The following is a 20,111-nucleotide window of genomic DNA, read 5'->3' as shown; positions in this document are numbered from 1 at the left end:
ATGAGTAACCAACAACTCTCATCTGTTCCTCCCTTCCTCCTGCCTGTCCTTTCTCACTCACCAGAACTGGCTTTTTTATTGTTTTTATTCTGTAAATCTCTTCCCTTATCTGATTTCATGTTCAGTATCTGCACAATACATCCTACATTATCAAAGTTTACAAAAAAATGTGACACAATCAATATCCGTAAGATATGATGGAAGGAAACTCACCAAATCTAGTAAATATAATGGCCCCTTCAGCAAACTTTCCGACTGACCTCAAGAAATTCAAGTGATATTTAGGACCATAGTACATTTTACCATTTCCACACTCCAACTAGAATTCATCATCACACTCCACTACCATATCCACTTATGTCTACATGTCTGTTCATACTTATGAATGTTCTTGTCAGCTTCTGTACTATCTTCATACATTACAATTACATATCATATCTGAATATATCACCATTTATGAAATTAGGTGCAATGTGTATGAATTTGCCTCTTATAAATGTTATTAATGACTAATAAAAAATGGGCCTACAGCTAGGTGACCTTGGGATTCATGAATGTATCCCCTATTTCTTATGTTACACAACCAGATAACATATACAGTACACTTATAATATTCTGTGCTTTATTTTTTGCTTAAATGTAAATGTGAGGCATGAACCCTTGATAAAAATGTATGGAACACGATGGATGTGTTCAAGAACAATGTGTGGTGAGTGAAGAGGGATGAAAGAACAAGAAACGATAGGGCAAGAGAGGAGTATGTATGACAGAGCATGTGCCGCAATGGTTTGGACATATGGAAAGGATACCTGAGAAGAGGATGACTAAGAAGGTATACATGTTGGAAGTGGAGGAACAAGGAAGAGGGGGGGAACCGTGAGAAAGTAAAAGAATGGAGTGAAAGATACTTTGATATATCAGGGCCTGAACATGCATGAGGGTATGAGGCCAGCATGAGATAGAGAGAATTGGAGCAATGTGGTATTCAGGGGTGGCATGTCCATGGGCTGAACCACAACATATGAAATGGTCAAGGGAATCCACAGAAAAATCTAAGAGAATTAATTGTGGATAAGGAGTTCTGGTTTTGGTGCAACATACAAGACAACAGAAAGTGGATATAAGCAAATGAAGCCATTCTTCATCCATTCCTAGTGCTACTAAGCTACTATGAGAAGCCACAAATGGGTCAGAAAAAAAATTATATACATAAAGTACTTCAACTGCATTATATGTCTCTTGACATTTCATTTTTGTGGAAATCAGTTTGAGAAATTCATTCCATGGGTATAAACCCCTTGTCCAACTGAATCATGTGATAAAATGGAATTAATCAAGTGATTCCTCTGAGCTGTATCTCCCAAAAATGCATTTCCAAAGTTTATTGGTGACAGAATGTATACAAATATAACTTATTTCATTCTTTTGTGAACCACACACTTTTATACTCCATAGTCTGTGCACATTCATATGTTTATATCAAGCCCTATGTTTCAGAAAAACATCTTTCAAGTAGTTCTCCACTGTTCTAAAAAAATCTTATGGTCTAAATGAACTTAATCACATTCTACTAAGCATATTGCTGTGTAAACTATCAAATATTCATTACCTTGGGGAAGACGCTGGTAATTATCATGTTTGAGGTGTGAGTCATGGTCTCCTTGAGGTCACGGAAAAGTAAATCATTGTTTTTGTCAAGGAAGCCTTGAACTCGGTAAGCAACTTCACCAGCATAGTGGCGCAACCGGAATTCATCCTTGTTGATTGTTTTCTTTACCTGCAAAGTAGAATTCTAAATAAGGACAAACATTTGAAATACTAAAAACAGAAAACAAAAACTTTTGTGCCAGAAATAATACAAATACATTGCAAAATTAATTCTAAGTCAAAAAGTGTAACATCTTCATTATACCAACTTTATTTCTACACAATCTCCATCTGAAGATTATTTACATTATACTGTGATATCCAATATGAATAGAATAGAGGCATTGGTACAATTAAAGCAGGGAATTCCATATTTCACGAACACACTGTGCAAGGGAGGATGATTTGTGAATGATGTTGCAGAGACTATTACTTGATTCAACCCACTGATTTGGAAGTGAAGTAATTGTAACACGCATACAGAGAGAAACATGATAAATTTCAGTTTCCTACACTGAACCTTCATTTTCAATTAGGCAGTACATTTTAACAAGACTAACAAGTTTAACAATCACGTAAATTGTACTGGCAGTCTGTGAGACCCATAGGTAGGGAAGGGATACTCCCAACATGCATAAAGTTTAACACATTACAACATCATAAGAACTATAAAAATGCTTACTTTACTGTTATCAGAAGTATCATAACTGAAGTAGTGGTTGTGACTGGCTAAGTGGGAGTTCATCTTAGCAAGGAAAGTGAAGTCAGTTGCTTCACCTGGGCGAAGGCATTCTTCATCCAAGAGGGAAATTATACCTAAAAATTTAAGTACGTCTATTAGCTCTGACCATATGACAAATGATTAAAGGAACTTCAGCTATAGTAACTTAGGATGTTCAGGTCTTAAAAGTGATGCCAAAAGTGGGGAGTGAATATCATGTGTATTGTATGCAACTCCTTGTCCGGAAGAAGTTATGGTGACTAGGAGGGGTTAATCATTTAGAGCTACGGGAAAGTGCAGGTTAGATTCATGTCTGTTAGCGGTTAGGGGACTGATGGTCAATTTCTGTTGTGAGTTATTCATTGTTCTAGATGTATCCATAACTAACAGCTATGGTGACATCAAATCCCCAATGCAGACCCACCTTCACCAGAATCCACTCACTCTCCTCCCTTCCTAATTGCACACATGCCTGACACTCCCAGTGAAAACTCTTCACTACATTTAGTAACTTTCCACTTAATATTTTGAAGAATATTCCCCAAGACTAGTCTATCAACTCTTTCATATGATTTCTTCAGACCCATAAATGCCACAAAAAGTTCACTGTCTTTGTCCAAGTATTCCTCATACAAATTCTTCCCAGAAAACACCTACTTCACATGCCCTTTACCTCTCTTGAAACCACATAGCGGCTCCAAAAATTCCTTAAATGATAATATACAATGGATCTATCAATCTATTTGAGGATTTCAAAATCTGTTGTACCTCACACATTTGGGAATGGAATTAGTTTAACTAACAGATATTTATCCCAACCTTTGTGTTTTTCCTCTACCAAATCACAAATGATTTTGTTGTCGAAATATTGCACCTGCTCCCATTCTATTCCCTCTCGCCGATACTCTTCTTGTTCACTCTTGAGAGTCAACTCAATAAACACTTGCTGTAGCTTCTCATTACAGTAGTTAATGCAAAATTGTTCAAACCTGTAAATAAGTAAAAACCAGTTAACATTTATGGAATCACTGACATATTACAGCTTATTTTGATAACATTTAAGAATTCAATTACAGAGAGACTTTTCCTCATTCTGGTGAGGCATAAATGATCAAACTAGGACTAATCACATCCGATGTACACCCTTGAAATGAAAATGTGTCCAGTGAGCTTAAGGAAAATATAAAACTAAATTTGAACTCAAAAGGCTCAGAGGTTCACCCATAATTATACATACTGAGAAACTATACTGTGATTGAGATTCTGAGTTGGTTAGCTAAAAAGAAATTGAATCTGAAAAGCAGAATATCAGAATGCATGCATCAAAAGTCATGCAAGGATCCATCTTCAAAGACTTCTGCCAGTGAAATCACTGAGGGAGCTAAGAACAGAAACTTGCAAAACTACAGGGGTTCACTGTATCACTTACACTTCTTTTTTTTTTTTTTTTGCCGCTGTCTCCCGCGTTTGTGAGGTTGCGCAAGGAAACAGACGAAAGAAATGGCCCAACCCACCCCCATACACATGTATATACATACGTCCACACACGCAAATATACATACCTACACAGCTTTCCATGGTTTACCTCAGACGCTTCACATGCCCTGATTCAATCCACTGACAGCACGTCAACCCTGGTATACCACATCGATCCAATTCACTCTATTCCTTGCCCTCCTTTCACCCTCCTGCATGTTCAGGCCCCGATCACACAAAATCTTTTTCACTCCATCTTTCCACCTCCAATTTGGTCTCCCACTTCTCCTCGTTCCCTCCACCTCTGACACATATATCCTCTTGGTCAATCTTTCCTCACTCATTCTCTCCATGTTCCCAAACCATTTCAAAACACACTCTTCTGCTCTCTCAACCACGCTCTTTTTATTTCCACACATCTCTCTTACCCTTACGTTACTTACTCGATCAAACCACCTCACACCACACATTGTCCTCAAACATCTCATTTCCAGCACATCCATCCTCCTGCGCACAACTCTATCCATAGCCCACGCCTCGCAACCATACAACATTGTTGGAACCACTATTCCTTACACTTCTAGCTAAAGGAATATAGTATTTCACTTTTGAAAGGGCATTCCCAGGGCCAGCATGTGCTTGTAGCTAACAAGCATAAATTTTATCTCCATCTGTTTATTATACCAAATTATCAAAAGACTTTTTATTCAAACTGTGTATAAAATAAATTACAACCCAATAAACTCCAAGAATCAAAGATAACACAGTAGTATGATTATTCCAAATGGCTACGCCAAAGATGCCTAAGGCTTTGGTAATGTGCAATACTTTCAACCACATTTGACAGTATGAAAAGCTGAAACATTAAAGAAACAATTGAAATTCTATTAAATCAATGACAACTACAGCATTCTATTCACTCACTTCCCATTTAAGCATGTGGTTCAGGAAATTTTCTCTTTTAGCATCAGTTCTGCAAACTTAAAGCACAGAATAGGTGCACGCCTCACTGCACTTGATCCATTTCAAATAAATAGGAATTGAGTTAATAATAATAATAAGAGAAGATTTTGCCAGTGAACTTAATCCTATATCAATGTATTGACATAATAGAAAAATACATGTGACTTTAAGTGATAAACCTTCCTTTATAAGAAAAAATTTTCAGAAGTCAGAAAAATGAAAGATAGTAAACAGTCTACATTCTTGGGTGTGGTTGGAAATAAGAAAACATCAATACAATGAATCATCATCATGCAAATGTTCACACAATATCTGCTCAAGCTAACTGAAAGACATGGCAGAATACTTTCATGAGCAAAAAGCCCCATTCACAGGTACAGGAGCTCACATAAGAGTTAGACCCCAAGGAAAACAAACGTAAAAGTGTTATCCATTCTTCTAACAATGACAAATTCATCTCTTACAAACAAAAATATTCTGTAGTAGATGGGAAAACCTGCAAAGTAAAGAATTCCAAAGTCTAGCTATAAGAGGAAAGACATATAGACATTGACTGGAACAATCACACATCACTGGGTCATGCTGGCTTGCTGGATGTCAGAAAACTAGCTGTGAGAAAAGACAAACATGCATCCAACCATATTTCTGTGCTGTTTATAACTAAGGTAATCATACAATGCTTGAACTATTCTCTTCATTCTTACTGACTGAACCATGGCTAATATTGCTAAAATGACTAATAATCTTACCATTTATCAGTGAGAAATGTAGCCAAATGAATCAAAAAGGGAACCAACTAAGCAGCACTACATTTCTCTTTCCATCTTCTCTACTCGTGCCATTAATATGGAAACACTATGGACAATCTTTTCCATCCCATGACAGGTACAAAACCTAACTTTATAAACAAATGTTCAACTTTAGCTAAGCAATGTGTGGTTACATACCGTAGCCTCATTCAGAGAAGTGTATAGATAACTGAGCAGCTTACCAGTCACATATATACTGAACAAGCTTGTAACCTCTCCATCTATTAATACAACCATTATATTTTGCCTTTTTGATTCCTAAGCATGAGTTTGGTATAACTTTGATGGCCATCCAATAAAACTATCAATGCATCAGTAAAAGGACTGGGACATCGTGAGGAGTGTTGTATATGAATCAATAGAAACATTAAAGCATTAACTTGATAATTAAATGTTCAAAGTTGGTTATCCTGCATGATGAAAAAAATGGGAACATCAGTGAAGGGGGGCTAATGGGGAGGTGATAATAAGTAGTGGTGATGCGAGGAGATGGAGTGAGTATTTTGAAGGTTTGTTGAATGTGTTTGATGACAGAGTGGCAGATGTAGGGTGTTTTGGTCGAGGTGATGTGCAAAGTAAGAGGGTTAGGGAGAATGATTTGGTAAACAAAGAAGAGGTAGTAAAAGCTTTGTGGAAGATGAAAGCTGGCAAGGCAGTGGGTTTGGATGGTATTGCAGTGGAATTTATCAAAAAAGGGGGTGACTTTATTGTTGACTGGTTGGTAAGGTTATCAAATGTATGTATGACTCATGGTGAGGTGCCTGAGGATTGGCGGAATGCTTGCATGGGGCCATTGTACAAAGGCAAAGGGGATAAAAGTGAGTGCTCAAATTACAGAGGTATAATTTGTTGAGTATTCCTGGGAAATTACATGGGAGGGTATTGATTGAGAGGGTGAAAGCATGTACAGAGCATCAGATTGGGGAAGAGCAGTGTGGTCTCAGAAGTGGTAGAGGATGTGTGGATCAGGTGTTTGCCTTGAAGAATGTATGTGAGAAATACTTAGAAAAGCAAATGGATTTGTATGTAGCATTTATGGATCTGAAGACGGCATATGATAGAGTTGACAGAGATGCTCTGTGGAAGGTATTAAGAATTTATGGTGTAGGAGGCAAGTTGTTAGAAGCAGTGAAAAGTTTTTATCGAGGATGTAAGGCATGTGTACGTGTAGGAAGAGAGGAAAGTGATTGGCTCTCAGTGAATGTTGGTTTGTGGCAGGGATGCATGATGTCTCCATGGTTGTCTAATTTGTTTATGGATGGGGTCGTTAGGGAGGTAAATGCAAGAGTTCTGGAAAGAGGGGCAAGTATGCTTTTTGTTATGGATGAGAGACCTTGGGAAGTGAGTCAGTTTTTGTTCGCTGATGATACAGCACTGGTGGCTGATTCAGGTGAGAAACTGCAGAAGCTGGTGACTGAGTTTGGTAAAGTGTGTGACAGAAGAAAGCTGAGAGTAAATGTGAATAAGAGCAAAGTTATTAGGTACAGTAGGGTTGAGGGACAAGTCATTTGGGAGGTAAGTTTGAATGGAGAAAAACTGGAGGAAGTGAAGTGATTTATATATCTGGGACTGGATTTGGCAACGGATGGAACCATGGAAGCAGAAATGAATCATAGGGTGGGGGAGGGGGCAAAAGTTCTGGGAGCGCTGAAAAATGTGTGGAAGTTGCTTTCTTGGAAAGCAAAAATGGGTATGTTTGAAGGAATAGTGGTTCCAACAATGTTATATGGTTGCGAGGTGTGGGCTATAGATAGAGTTGTGCGGAGGAGGGTGGATGTGTTGGAAATGAGATGCCTGAGGACAATATGTGGTGTGAGGTGGTTTGATCGAGTAAGTAATGAAAGGGTAAGAGAGATGTGTGGTAATAAAAAGAGTGTGGTTGAGAGAGCAGAAGAGGGTGTTTTGAAATGGTTTGGTCACGTGGAGAGAATGAGTGAGGAAAGATTGACCAATAGGATATAAGTGTCAGAGGTGGAGGGAATGAGGAGAAGTGGGAGACCAAACTGGAGGTGGAAAGATGGAGTGAAAAAGATTTTGGGTGATTGTGGCCTGAACATGCAGGAAGGTGAAAGGCGTGCAAGGAATAGAGTGAATTGGAACGATGTGGTATACCGGGGTTGACGTGCTGTCAATGGATTGAACCAGGGCATGTGAAGCATCTGGGGTAAACCATGGAAACTTTTGCGGGGCCTGGATGTGGAAAGGGAGCTGTGGTTTTTGTGCATTATACATGACAGCTAGACTGAGTGTGAACGAATGTGGTCATCGTTGTCTTTTCCTAGCACTACCTCACACACATGCGGAGGGAGAGGGTTGTCATTTCATGTGTGACGGGGTGGCGATGGGAATGAATAAGGGCAGACAGTATGAATTATGTACATTTGTAGATATGTATATGTCTGTATATATATATATATATATATATATATATATATATATATATATATATATATATATATATATATATATATATATATATATATATTTTTTTTTCATACTATTCGCCATTTCCCACGTTAGCGAGGTAGTGTTAAGGACAGAGGACTAGGCCTTGGAGGGAATATCCTCACCTGGCCCCCTTCTCTGTTCCTTCTTTTGGGGGAAAAAAAAAAAAGAGAGAGAGAGGGGAGGATTTCCAGCCCCCCGCTCCCTTCCCTTTTAGTCGCCTTCTACGACACGCAGGGAATACGTGGGAAGTATTCTTTCTCCCCTATCCCAACCCACCAACACCCACATGTATATACATACACTTTCACGCAAGCAAATATGCATACCTATACATTTCAACGTATACATATATATACATACACAGACATATACATATATACACATGTACATAATACATACTTGCTGCCTTTATTCATTCCTGTCGCCACCCCATCACACATGAACTGAGAACCCCCTCCCCCCACATGCATGTGAGGTAGTGCTAGGAAAAGACACAAAGGCCACATTTGTTCACACTCAGTCTCTAGCTGTCACATATAATGCACCGAAATCACAGCTCCCTTTCCACATCCAGGCCCCACGGAACTTTCCATGGTTTACCCCAGATGCTTCACATGCCCTGGTTCAATCCATTGACAACACATCGACCCCAGTGTACCACATCGTTCCAATTCACTCTATTCCTTGCACGCCTTTCACCTTCCTGCATGTTTAGGCCCCAATCGCTCAAAATATTTTTCACTCCATCTTTCCACCTCCAATTTGGTCTCCCACTTCTCCTTGTTCCCTCCACCTCTGACACATATATCCTCTTTGTCAATCTTTCCTCACTCATTCTCTTCATGTGTCCAAACCATTTCAAAACACCCTCTTCTGCTCTCTCAACTACACTCTTTTTATTACCACACATCTCTCTGATCCATTCATTACTTACTCGAACAAACCACCTCACACCACATATTGTCCTCAAGCATCTCATTTCCAACACATCCACCCTCCTCCGCACAACTCTATCTATAGCACACGCCTCGCAACCATATAACATTGTTGGAACCACTATTCCTTCAAACATACCAATTTTTCCTTTCCGAGATAATGTTCTCGCTTTCCATGCTCCCAGAACTTTCGCCCCCTCCCCCACCCTGTGACTCACTTCCACTTCCATGGTTCCATCTGCTGCCAAATCCACTCCCAGATATCTAAAACACTTCACTTCCTCCAATTTTTCTCCATTCAAACTTACCTCCCAATTGACTTGTCCCTCAACCCTACTGTACCTAATAACCTTTCTCTTATTCACATTCACTCTCAGCTTTCTTCTTTCACACACTTTACCAAACTCAGTCACCAGCTTCTGCAGTTTCTCGCCCAAATCAGCCACCAGTGCTGTATCATCCGCGAACAAAAACTGACTCACTTCCCAAGCCCTTTCATCCACAACAATGATAATAATAATTAATAATAACAAAAAAATTTAACTGTTTCTCTATAATATTCCCTTCAACTAAGACTGGGCTTAAATCTCTTTTTATTTTCTTGGCTAGTTATGATAACCACCACACATTTGAGAGCAAATCATTCCATATCACTAATTCCTATTCCAATTCCATGGGGTGGATCAGGCACATAGTCTCAAAAATTACTCCTATACCTCTTCTGCATTTACACACGCTTTTATTACTTTTTAACAGTGCATACTGAAATGCTAATCAAGGGAGATCTAATGTTTTTCATTCATGCCTTCCCATACACAAAGTGTTTTCACTGCATCTGAGCCCAGGCATTCTTCCAAAATCTTTAGCTTGGATAATAATCTCGAACAGTCTAACTCATAATTTTGCATTGACAAACTGGTAGTCCAACATCTTTTTAAGCCATTCATCCTTCATCAATATCACATCTTTTACATAATCATCTATATCATCCTGTAGGTCTGACTAATTTACGGTCTTCACTCCGTTACACTCTCAGCCTTTCTCTCACAAACCTAACATGACTAATTTTCCCCTTCTTTGAGTGTCTACCAATTCCATTCTGAGATATTCAACATGTATTACTCACATTCCACTCACCCATATGGGCCTGCATCTCTTGTTTAAAGAGGATGCGGACATGCTGCTTTTGTTTGAAATATCATACCAAATTATAAATATGTCTCAGAATGCTAATACTCTATAGACTCCCCTTTTCACCTAAAAACACTCCTTTCCCAAACGGTACTGACATACAGAGAACATGGTGAAGTTACATACCCATTCTTTTCGAAGATCTCAAATCCATAAATATCAAGAATTCCCAGGAGAGTCTTCCGTCCAGATTCAGGACTCTGAAGGGACTGATTCAGACGAATCACAAGCCAATTGAACACTCTTTCATAAACTGACTTAGCAAGAGCATCTCTGGCATACACAGCCTGACAAAAATGTTAGAAAGTTAGTGATTTACTATATAAGATTAATGGAATATGCAACCTTTTTTTAATCTTTTTTTTTAATCTTTTAATATCAAACACAGCAATATATTTCTTACTTATACAATTAGCTATAAGATCATTATGGCAACAGAGGATGCCTTAGAAAGTTGACACAAGATCCTATATTTCTAAAAACTTTCAAAAAGTTATGGAAATATACTCTCTGCTATACCTGGTCTGGATTCAATGGTGAAGTAACAACATCTCCGCGAGCCTCAATGGTGCGATGTGTAAGAGCCTTGAGTAATTCTGCACTATCACAACCTATCAACTAAAAATTACAAAATATTTAGCATTCTTGGATTTAAGAATCAAAATCTCATGAAGCATGAATAACACTGGAATTTACAAAGTACATGAAGTCAAATTATTATCAACATGCATTTTTGATAATCAAAAAATTGTAAATTTCCTCTACCACTAGGACAAATAATATAAAAGATACTATACTCTTAAAACATTCCACAAACCATCTCTGTAACCCCTATCATATGCCTTCTCCAGATCCATAAATGCTACATACATATCCATCTGTTTTTCTAAGTATTTCTCACGTACATCCTTCAAAGCAAACACCTACTCCACACATCCTCTACCACTTCTGAAACCACACAGCTCCTCCCCACTCTGATGCTCTGTACATGCCTTTACTCTTTCAATCAATACCCTCCCATATAATTTCCCAGGAATACTCAACAAACTTATGCCTCTGTAATTTGAACACTCACCTTTATCCCATTTGCCTTTGTACAATGGCACTATGCATGCAATCCACCAATCCTCAGGCACTTCACCATGATCCATACATACAATGAATATCCTTACCAACCAATCAACAATACAGTCACCCCCTTTTTAATAAATTCCACTGCAATACCATCCAAACTCACTGCCTTGCCAGTTTTCATCTTCTGCAAAGCTTTCACTACCTCTTTTCTGTTTGCCAAATCATTCTCCATGACCCTCTCACTTCGCACACCACCCTGACCAAAACACCCTATATCTGCCACTCTATCATCAAATACAATCAACAAACCTTCAAAATACTCACTCCATCTCCTTACTTCATCATTATTTGTTATTACCTCCCCATTAGCCCCCTTCACCGATGTTCCCATTTGTTCTTTTTTCTTACGCACTTTATTTACCTCCTTCCAAAACATCTTTTTATTCTCCCTAAAATTTAATGATACTCTCTCACCCTAACTCTCATTTGCCCTCTTTTTGCCTCTTGCACATTTTGTATATATATGTATATACATGAGTGGATATATACACTTATACATACATATACATACACATAAACCAACCTATACATATATACACATGCACATATTCAACTTGCCTGCCTTCCATCCATTCCTGGCACCACCCCACCCCACAGGAAACAGCATCGCTACTCCTTGCTTAAGAGAGGTAGCACCAGGAAAACAGACAAAAAAGGCCACATTTGTTCACACTCAGTTTCTAACTGTTATATGTAATGCAACAAAATCACAGCTCCCTATCTACATCCATGCCCCACAGACTTTTCCATGCATACATATACATACATACAAATGTTTGTACATATTCGCCATTTCCCGCATTAGTGAGGTAGCATTAAAAACAGAGGACTGAGCCTTAGAGGGAGTATCCTCACTTGGCCCCCTTCTCTGTTCTCTCTTTTGAAAAATTAAAAACAGAAGGGGAGGATTTCCAGCCCCCCCCCCCACTCCCTCCCTTTTAGTTGCCTTCTATGACACTCATGGGAAGTATGCTTTATTCCCTATCCCCAGGGATAATATACAAATGTACATATTCATAATTGTTCAACTTCATCCATTCCTGGCATCAAAAACAGTGGGCACTCTGGGTCTGGAACAAATATATCTCCCATTTACAGCAAGGGATGTCTGTCTAACATATTACTTTCCAAAAGGGGAAGTTTATATGGATCTGCCAAACAGTGTTGTGGACCTCTGCAGAGAGTTCTTCATCTCTTATTTTTTCAAGTAATACATTCCAACCACTTCTTTCAGTTTTAAGGTGTTAACAATTTCTGACATCACAGCATTCAGCCTTTATATGCACAGTAAGTCTAACATCTGACCTGATGATGATGCAAAGAATACAAAGAAATTCAAACTGCAATGGTAAATTGGGTTCTTTGGAGGCTATCAGAAACTAACGGTGGCAAAAGTCAGAAGGCATACAGACAATTCAGAGAAAATAATCAGCAAACTGTCAATGTGACTAAGAGGCACAGATAATGACAGATGTGAACTTGATGTGAAATATTCCCAAGTCTATTCTTAAACATATCTATAGTACTGCTAACAACCACTCTAGCTGGAAGATCACTCCATATGTTAAAAATCCTGTTGAAGAAAAAGTATTTCACCTCATTCAAGGTAATATGTTTTCGCCCACAAAATCAAACAAATCATGCCTTGTCAGATCAAGATTATCAAAGCCTTTGATAATTTTGAAGGCATTTGTTAGGTCTCCGCTTAAACTTTCTTATAAGCTAAATAGATTCAAGTCATTCAGTTGACTTTCATAGAATTTGTTTCTTAGCCTAAAAGCTGTCTTGATAGCTTGACACTGCACTTTCTCCATTCTGAGGAAGGGTGACCAAAACTGATCACAATATTCAAGATGAGGATGAACCAGTGAATTGAAAAAAGTCAGGATGATTTCCCTAGACTTAAATTAGAAGGCCCCTATCTATGAAACTGACAATTTTGCTTGCTCTTTCCACTGTTCATTTGATTTTTTGTCTCCAGAGATTATTATCTTAATGATACTAAAATTCATCTGCCATCTACAAGCCCAGGTCATCAGTCTATCAATGTCAGTTTGAAGCTGTAGATGTTCAAGTTCATTTGTAGATTTAATTCCCAGCTTAATATCAAGTAAATTTTGTTATATTACAATGCAGCCCATTACCAATATCATTAATGTATATGAGAAGAGAATAAGTCCCAGGACTGATCTTCATGGCACACCACTGAAGTCTAACCATTCTGAGGCTTGACTATTAATCATGACTCATTGTTTACAACCAGTCAACCAGTTTCCTATCCACCAAAGTACTTAATTTTTGCCAGTAACCTTATCAAATGCTTTTTAAAAATCTAGATTGATGACATCACAGCTTTACTTTTGCATACATTTTGATTATATCATAAAAGAAGTCATGTGCATTAGTTAGACATGTGCAATTTTGTCAAAAACCTTGCTAAGAATCATTTATTCAGTGAGGGGGTCCTCTTAACTGTTTACATTTCTGTCGAGTGATAGTCTCCATAAGTTTTCCAACCTTGGATGTTAAGCATAATGGATGATAATTTCTGGGTAGTGACTCAATACCTTTTTTGAATATCAGAGTTACAATAGCAAACTTCCACTCATCTGGAATTCTTCCCATAGCTGTTGACTTATTGAAAAGTACATTTCTTGCCTCTTTCACTGTCCTCAGATAAAACTTTACCAGGTAATAATCCTTGATCTTATTAATGAGACTTCATAACATAAGAGGACTTCATTACTACAAGTTCATTGGCTGCAGGATTAAATGCTTTAAAAACACTTTTGGCTAGTAATATCCATGTTTGATCCAGTCTGGTGTAAATGATCCTTGTTTTACAAATTTCAAGGGGCAAGAAAATCCAGGGCTAGTATCTAACCACAGTTACTAGTGTGGCTATGTATTCTCTGTTGTAGCCAATGACTGCACTTAAAAAGTATTATGTTTGGATGAGCTTTTGACAGAAGGGAGTCTTCTTCCTCCTTCCATTTCCAAATTAACATAAAGTAGCAACTGACAATGGATACGTAGATAAAGCTCTCTTTAGTCATCAAGTTCCACTTCCATCATGAGCACAACAGCAATGTAATATCTTTTCTAAATACCAGATTACCAATACCTTCCTTTCATTCACTAGAACAAGTTTTGATCAAATGAAAAAAAAAAAGTATTATGACACATACCTTGCTGCAATTCTTAACTGGTGTTTCATCTACCACTTTGGCAAGTCCATCATCATCTGCTTTAAAAGACACATTGCCCAAGTGTATGATGGCTCCCACCACTCCCCATATAGCCTCCTGCTCATCAGTTGTAAAGTTTAGGATGTCTAAAGCATGGTCAACTGCCTCAAAGCTTGCTCTGTCATTAATGGTATGTACATGACAGGAGTTGCCCTGAAAGAAAATACAAGTACATAAAATCTTTTTTTCATCATCGTTATCAATATTAATCTTATTATAATTATCAGTATCATAAAACTCCAAATATCCCATCTCCAAGTGTTGCTGCAGTTTACAGTCTGCATGACAATCAATGAAAATGAAAAAATTAAATCATCTAGAGTGAAAAGTTATTCAATGAGATTGTACTCCAATGATACAACATTGCCGAAGGTGACAGATACTACACATAATCAAATTCATGCAGAATCCAGTGCTACCATATAGTCTCTCTCTCTCTCCCTATTTCTTCACCTTGATCACCATTTCCCTCATTAGCAAGGTGGTGCTGGGACACAGACAGACATGTACATAAACATACATGAGTACACATTCATACATGCACATATTCATACTTGTTCACCGTCATCCATTCCCGACACCATCCCACCCCACAGGAAGGTAAATGCAAGAGTTTTGGAGAGAGGGGCAAGTATGCAGTCTGTCAGGGATGAGAGGGCTTGTTCATCAATGATACAGCTCTGGTGGCTGATTCGAGTGTGAAACTGCAGTAGTTGGTGACCGAGTTTGGAAAAGTATGTGAAAGGAGAAAGTTGGGAGTAAATGTGAATAAGAGCAAGGTTATTAGATTCAGTAGGGTTGAGGGACAAGATAATTGGGAAGTAACTTTGAATGGAGAAAAACTGGAGGAAGTAAAGTGTTTTACATATCTGGGAGTGGACTTAGCAGCAAATGGAAACAGAAGCGAGTCACAGGGTGAGGGAGGGGACAAAGGTTCTGGGAGTGATGAAGAATGTGTGGAAGGAGAGAACATTACCTTGGAGAGCAAAAATGGTTATGTTTGAAGGAATAGTTCCAACAATGTTATATGTTTGCAAGGCATAGTATATAGATAGGTTTGTACGGAGGAGGGTGGATGTGTTGGAAATGAAACGTTTGAGGACAATATGTGGTGTGAGGTGCATTGACTGAGTAAGTAATGTGAGTAAGGTGAGGGATATGTGTGGAAAAAAAAATAGTGTGGTTGAGAGAGCAGAAGAGGGTGTTTTGAAATGGTTTGGGCACATGGAGAGAATGAGTGAGGAAAGATTGACCAAGAGGATATAAGTGTCGGAGGTGGAGGGAACGAGGAGAAGTGGGAGACCAAATTGGAGGTGGAAAGATGGAGTGAAAAAGATTTTGTGTGATCGGGGCCTGAACATGCAGGAGGGTGAAAGGAGGGCAAGGAATAGAGTGAATTGGATCGATGTGGTATACCGGGGTTGACGTGCTGTCAGTGGGTTGAATCAGGGCATGTGAAGCGTCTGAGGTAAACCATGGAAAGCTGTGTAGGTATGTATATTTGCGTGTGTGGACATGTATGTATATACATGTGTATGGGGGTGGGTTGGGCCATTTCTTTCGTCTGTTTCCTTGCGCTACCTCGCAAACGTGGGAGACAGCGGGGGAAAAAAAAAAAAATGTGTATGTGCATATATATATTTATTTATTTATTATCTATTATACTTTGTTGCTGTCTCCTGCTTTAGCAAGGTAGCGCAAGAAAACTGACAAAAGAATGGCCCAACCCACCCACATACACATGTATATACATAAACACCCACACATGCATGTATACATACCTATACATTTCAACATATACATACACAAACATATACATATATATACACATGTACATATTCATACTTACTGCCTTCATTCATTCCTGTCGCCATCCCACCACACATGAAATGGCAACCCCCTCCCCTTGTGCGTGTGAGGTAGCGCTGGGAAAAGACAACAAAGGCCACATTCGTTCACACTCAGTCTCTAGCTGTCATGTGTAATGCACCAAAATCACAGCTCCTTTTCCACATCCATGCCCCATAAAACTTTCCATGGTTTACCCGAGACGCTTCACATGCCCTAGTCCAATCCAATAACAGCACGTCGACCCCAGTATACCACAACATTCCAATTCACTCTATTCCTAACACACCTTTCACCCTCCTGTATGTTCAGGCCCTGATCACTCAAAATCTTTTTCACTTCATCCTTCCACCTCCAATTTGGTCTCGCACTTCTCGTTCCCTCCACCTCTGACACATATATCCTCTTTGTCAATCTTTCCTCACCCTCCACTTCTGACACATATATCCTCTTTGTCAATCTTTCCTCAATCATTCCCTCCATGTGACCAAACCATTTCAACACACCCTCTTCTGCTCTCTCAACCACACTCTTTTTATTACCACATATCTCTCTTACTCTTTCATTACTTACTCAATCAAACCACCTCACACCACATATTGTCCTCAAACATTTCTTTTCCTACACATCCACCCTTCTCTGCACAACCCTATCTATAGCCCAGGCCCAACAGATCTTTCCATGGTTTACCCTAAACACTTCACATGCCCTTATTCAGACCACTGACAGCATGTTGACCCTGGTATACCACATCGTTCCAATTCACTCTACTCCTTGCCCACCTCTCATCCTCCTGTATGTTCAGGTCCCGATCGCTCAAAATCTTTTTCACTCCATCCTTCCACCTCCAATTTGGTCTCATGCTTCTCCTTCTTCCCTCCACTGACAAATATATCCTCTTTGTCAATCTTTCCACACTCATTCTCTCCATATGTCCAAACCATTTCAACACACCCTCTTCTGCTCTCTCAACCATACTCTTTTTATTTCCACACATCTCTCTTACCCTTACATTACTTACTCGATCAAACCACATATAGTCCTCAAATATTTCCAACACATGGGTCTTCCTTTGTCTGTTTCTTGGTGCTACCTCATGGACATGGAAAACAGCGATCAAGTATAATAAATATAAAACAAATATATATATATAGATATTTCATATTTGCTCGTTGTTTCCCATATCTGCGAGGTAATACCAGGAACAGATGAAGAAAGGCTACATCTGCTCTCTTCCATTCTATACCTATCATGTGTAATGCACCAAAACCACAGCTTCCTTTTCACAACCAAGCCCTACAGAACTTTCCATGGTTCATCACTGACAGCACCTCAACCCCACTATTCCACATCCTTTCAAGTCACTCTATTCCATGCATGCATTTCACCCTCCTGCATGTTCAGGTCCAAATCATTCAAAATCTTCACTCCATCCTTCTATTTCCTATTTGGTCTCCCTTACTCATTACTCTCTCCTCTACTGACATATATATCATCTTTAGTCAATCTTTCCTCACTCATTCTCTCCATATGTCCAAACCATTTCAACACATCCTCTAATGCTGTCTCAACCACACCCTTTTTATTACCACACATATCTCTTATCCTTTCATTAAATACTTTATCAAACCACCTCACACCACATTTTGCCCTCAAACGTTTCATTTCCGACACGTGCACCCACCTCCGAGCTGCCATATCTACAGCCCATGCCTCGCATTCACTATTATTGTACAGGCTACTATTCCTTTAAACATACCCATTTTTGCCCTGTCAGATAATGTTCACTCTTTCTACATATTCTTCAGCACTCCCAGAAGCTTTGCCCTTTGACTCACTTCCACTTCCCCAATTCCGTTTGCTGCCATGTCCACTCCCAGGTAATTGAAACACTTTATTTCCTCCAATTTTTCTCCATTCAAACTCACACTCCAACTAACCTGTCCCTTAACCCTGTTAAACCTTGCTTAACCCTGTTAAACCATGCTTTTATTCATTATGATGAGGCTTCAAGTACCCTATGGGGGTCTGTGGACCCCAGGTTAGGAACCATTGCTCTAAGGCTTTACAGAAACAGAACATGAGTATGATATGTTAACAATGATCAGAGTTAGCTTGAGAATAGATATAATGGTAGCATGTCTATGAACAAAGTATGACTTTTTGCAAATAGCTACCGTTTAAGATATCTAGAAGAGGATTTACTGGAGACTTCAGGGTCAAGATAAGTAAAAGCACATCATAGGTGACAGCTTCATCCCTGGTGTGGTGGCCTTGTCTTTGAGTGCACTTTGCAGCTCTTCAATTGTTACTGGGGTGTTTTATTCCACCCTTGATCACAAAAGACTATTTCACTGTCCAAACCTCTATAACTAGCAGGCTGATGCAGACAGTCCTGAAAATGGTAAGACAGTGCCATAAGCATGTCTGTGCAGACCACTGTTGCTATATCTTGTGCAAAGTCCAGTGACCTATGATGTACTGGTGGCAGTTCTTGACAATGATTTTGATGTTCTACCATACCTGAAACTGAATTTTACAGAGTCTTGCCTTGTGAGTGATTCTCATTATATCTGGGTCTGGTTGGGCAATTCACCTACTGGAAGAGAGGAGGCATGGCCACAATAGCAGTGCAACAGCTGCTGCACTTCAGTCATGGTATCTAAGAGGACACATCATCCTGTCCATTCAAGCAGCAACATCAGGTTCAGGTGCAGTGTCCCCAGCAATTGTGTCTAGAGTGGAGGGAAGCACGGGGTATGTGTCATACTTCCTGTCAGTAGTGGTGCCAGCACAGAGTGTTAAAGGCTCTATTAGACAATCAGAGTGCCACACAGTAGTCCCCTCCATGTTACAAATATAACATTTGTGATGAATGGACAGTGCAGGTGCAGGTGTCAGCTGCATAGATTGTAAAGTGTAGAAACACCTTGCTGCATAGGGGCAGTGCTTGGAAACATGGCCTGTATTTGAACAAATATAGCAGGTAGTGGGGCCAGACTTCCAAGGATGGAACTCAGAGGGAGATTAATATTCCATCCCCAGAAACTTGTGCTGTACTCTGCACACAATTCTGGGTCTTGCCATTTTGCTTTCATCTTCTCACTAAAGTACACTCTCCATGTTCTGGGCATGTTTCATTGAGAGTATCCATGAACATCATGTAATCAGGCACCATGGGAGTTTCTTGGGTCATGCTGGGACATCTCAACTGGAAACACAAGTGAAAACATGGTGCAAGCAGTATACACATAATGCATTCCTAGAGATGCAATACACAGAGCACCAATCCTGTTTGAAGTAGGAGGTAATGTTCATAAGAAAAGAGTGTGGACATGTTCCCATCAAAGCCCAGAGACAGACTCATCGAAGGTGAGCATATCTTTGTGCTGGGCTTCCTAGCATGCAAGCCATTTCTTCCTCTTCCAGCATTCACATGGATATCAAAGTCCATCATCATAGGTAGGAGGCAAACTCTACCCCCTAATTAAAGGACAGGGGCACTGCATTTGCTGGGGCCAAAGCTGATGCTTGTGCTAATTGAAATAGTCACTCACTAGTCAGGCATGGATATATGATGTAATTTACCCAAACCTCATACCCACACAAACAAGCCACCCACACCATCTTGGTCATCTGTTTGAAAAGTTCACCATAGTACTTATGCACTTTAATGTACCCTTCCGTATTC

At 39.3% G+C, this 20,111-nt stretch overlaps 1 protein-coding gene across 6 annotated transcripts in view; it reads right to left on the bottom strand.

The window, feature by feature from the left end:
• The window catches only part of Myo61F (Myosin 61F), a 283,730-nt gene that overhangs the window by 60,651 nt on the left and 202,968 nt on the right, over positions 1-20,111 (bottom strand). For all 6 annotated transcript variants that reach the window (XM_071695382.1, XM_071695401.1, XM_071695411.1 and 3 more), the window contains 6 exons: positions 14,513-14,725; positions 10,710-10,808; positions 10,317-10,477; positions 3,188-3,357; positions 2,330-2,463; positions 1,610-1,777 (listed from right to left, as the gene is read on the bottom strand). In XM_071695382.1, the coding sequence (XP_071551483.1) occupies positions 1,610-1,777; positions 2,330-2,463; positions 3,188-3,357; positions 10,317-10,477; positions 10,710-10,808; positions 14,513-14,725 (945 nt within the window). The remainder of the gene's footprint in view (positions 1-1,609; positions 1,778-2,329; positions 2,464-3,187; positions 3,358-10,316; positions 10,478-10,709; positions 10,809-14,512; positions 14,726-20,111) is intronic.

The sequence above is a fragment of the Panulirus ornatus genome, chromosome 4 (assembly GCF_036320965.1).
Source record: "Panulirus ornatus isolate Po-2019 chromosome 4, ASM3632096v1, whole genome shotgun sequence".
Lineage (NCBI taxonomy): Eukaryota > Metazoa > Arthropoda > Malacostraca > Decapoda > Palinuridae > Panulirus > Panulirus ornatus.
Note: the sequence above shows the minus strand (reverse complement) of the source record. Positions and strands in the feature narration are given on the sequence as shown.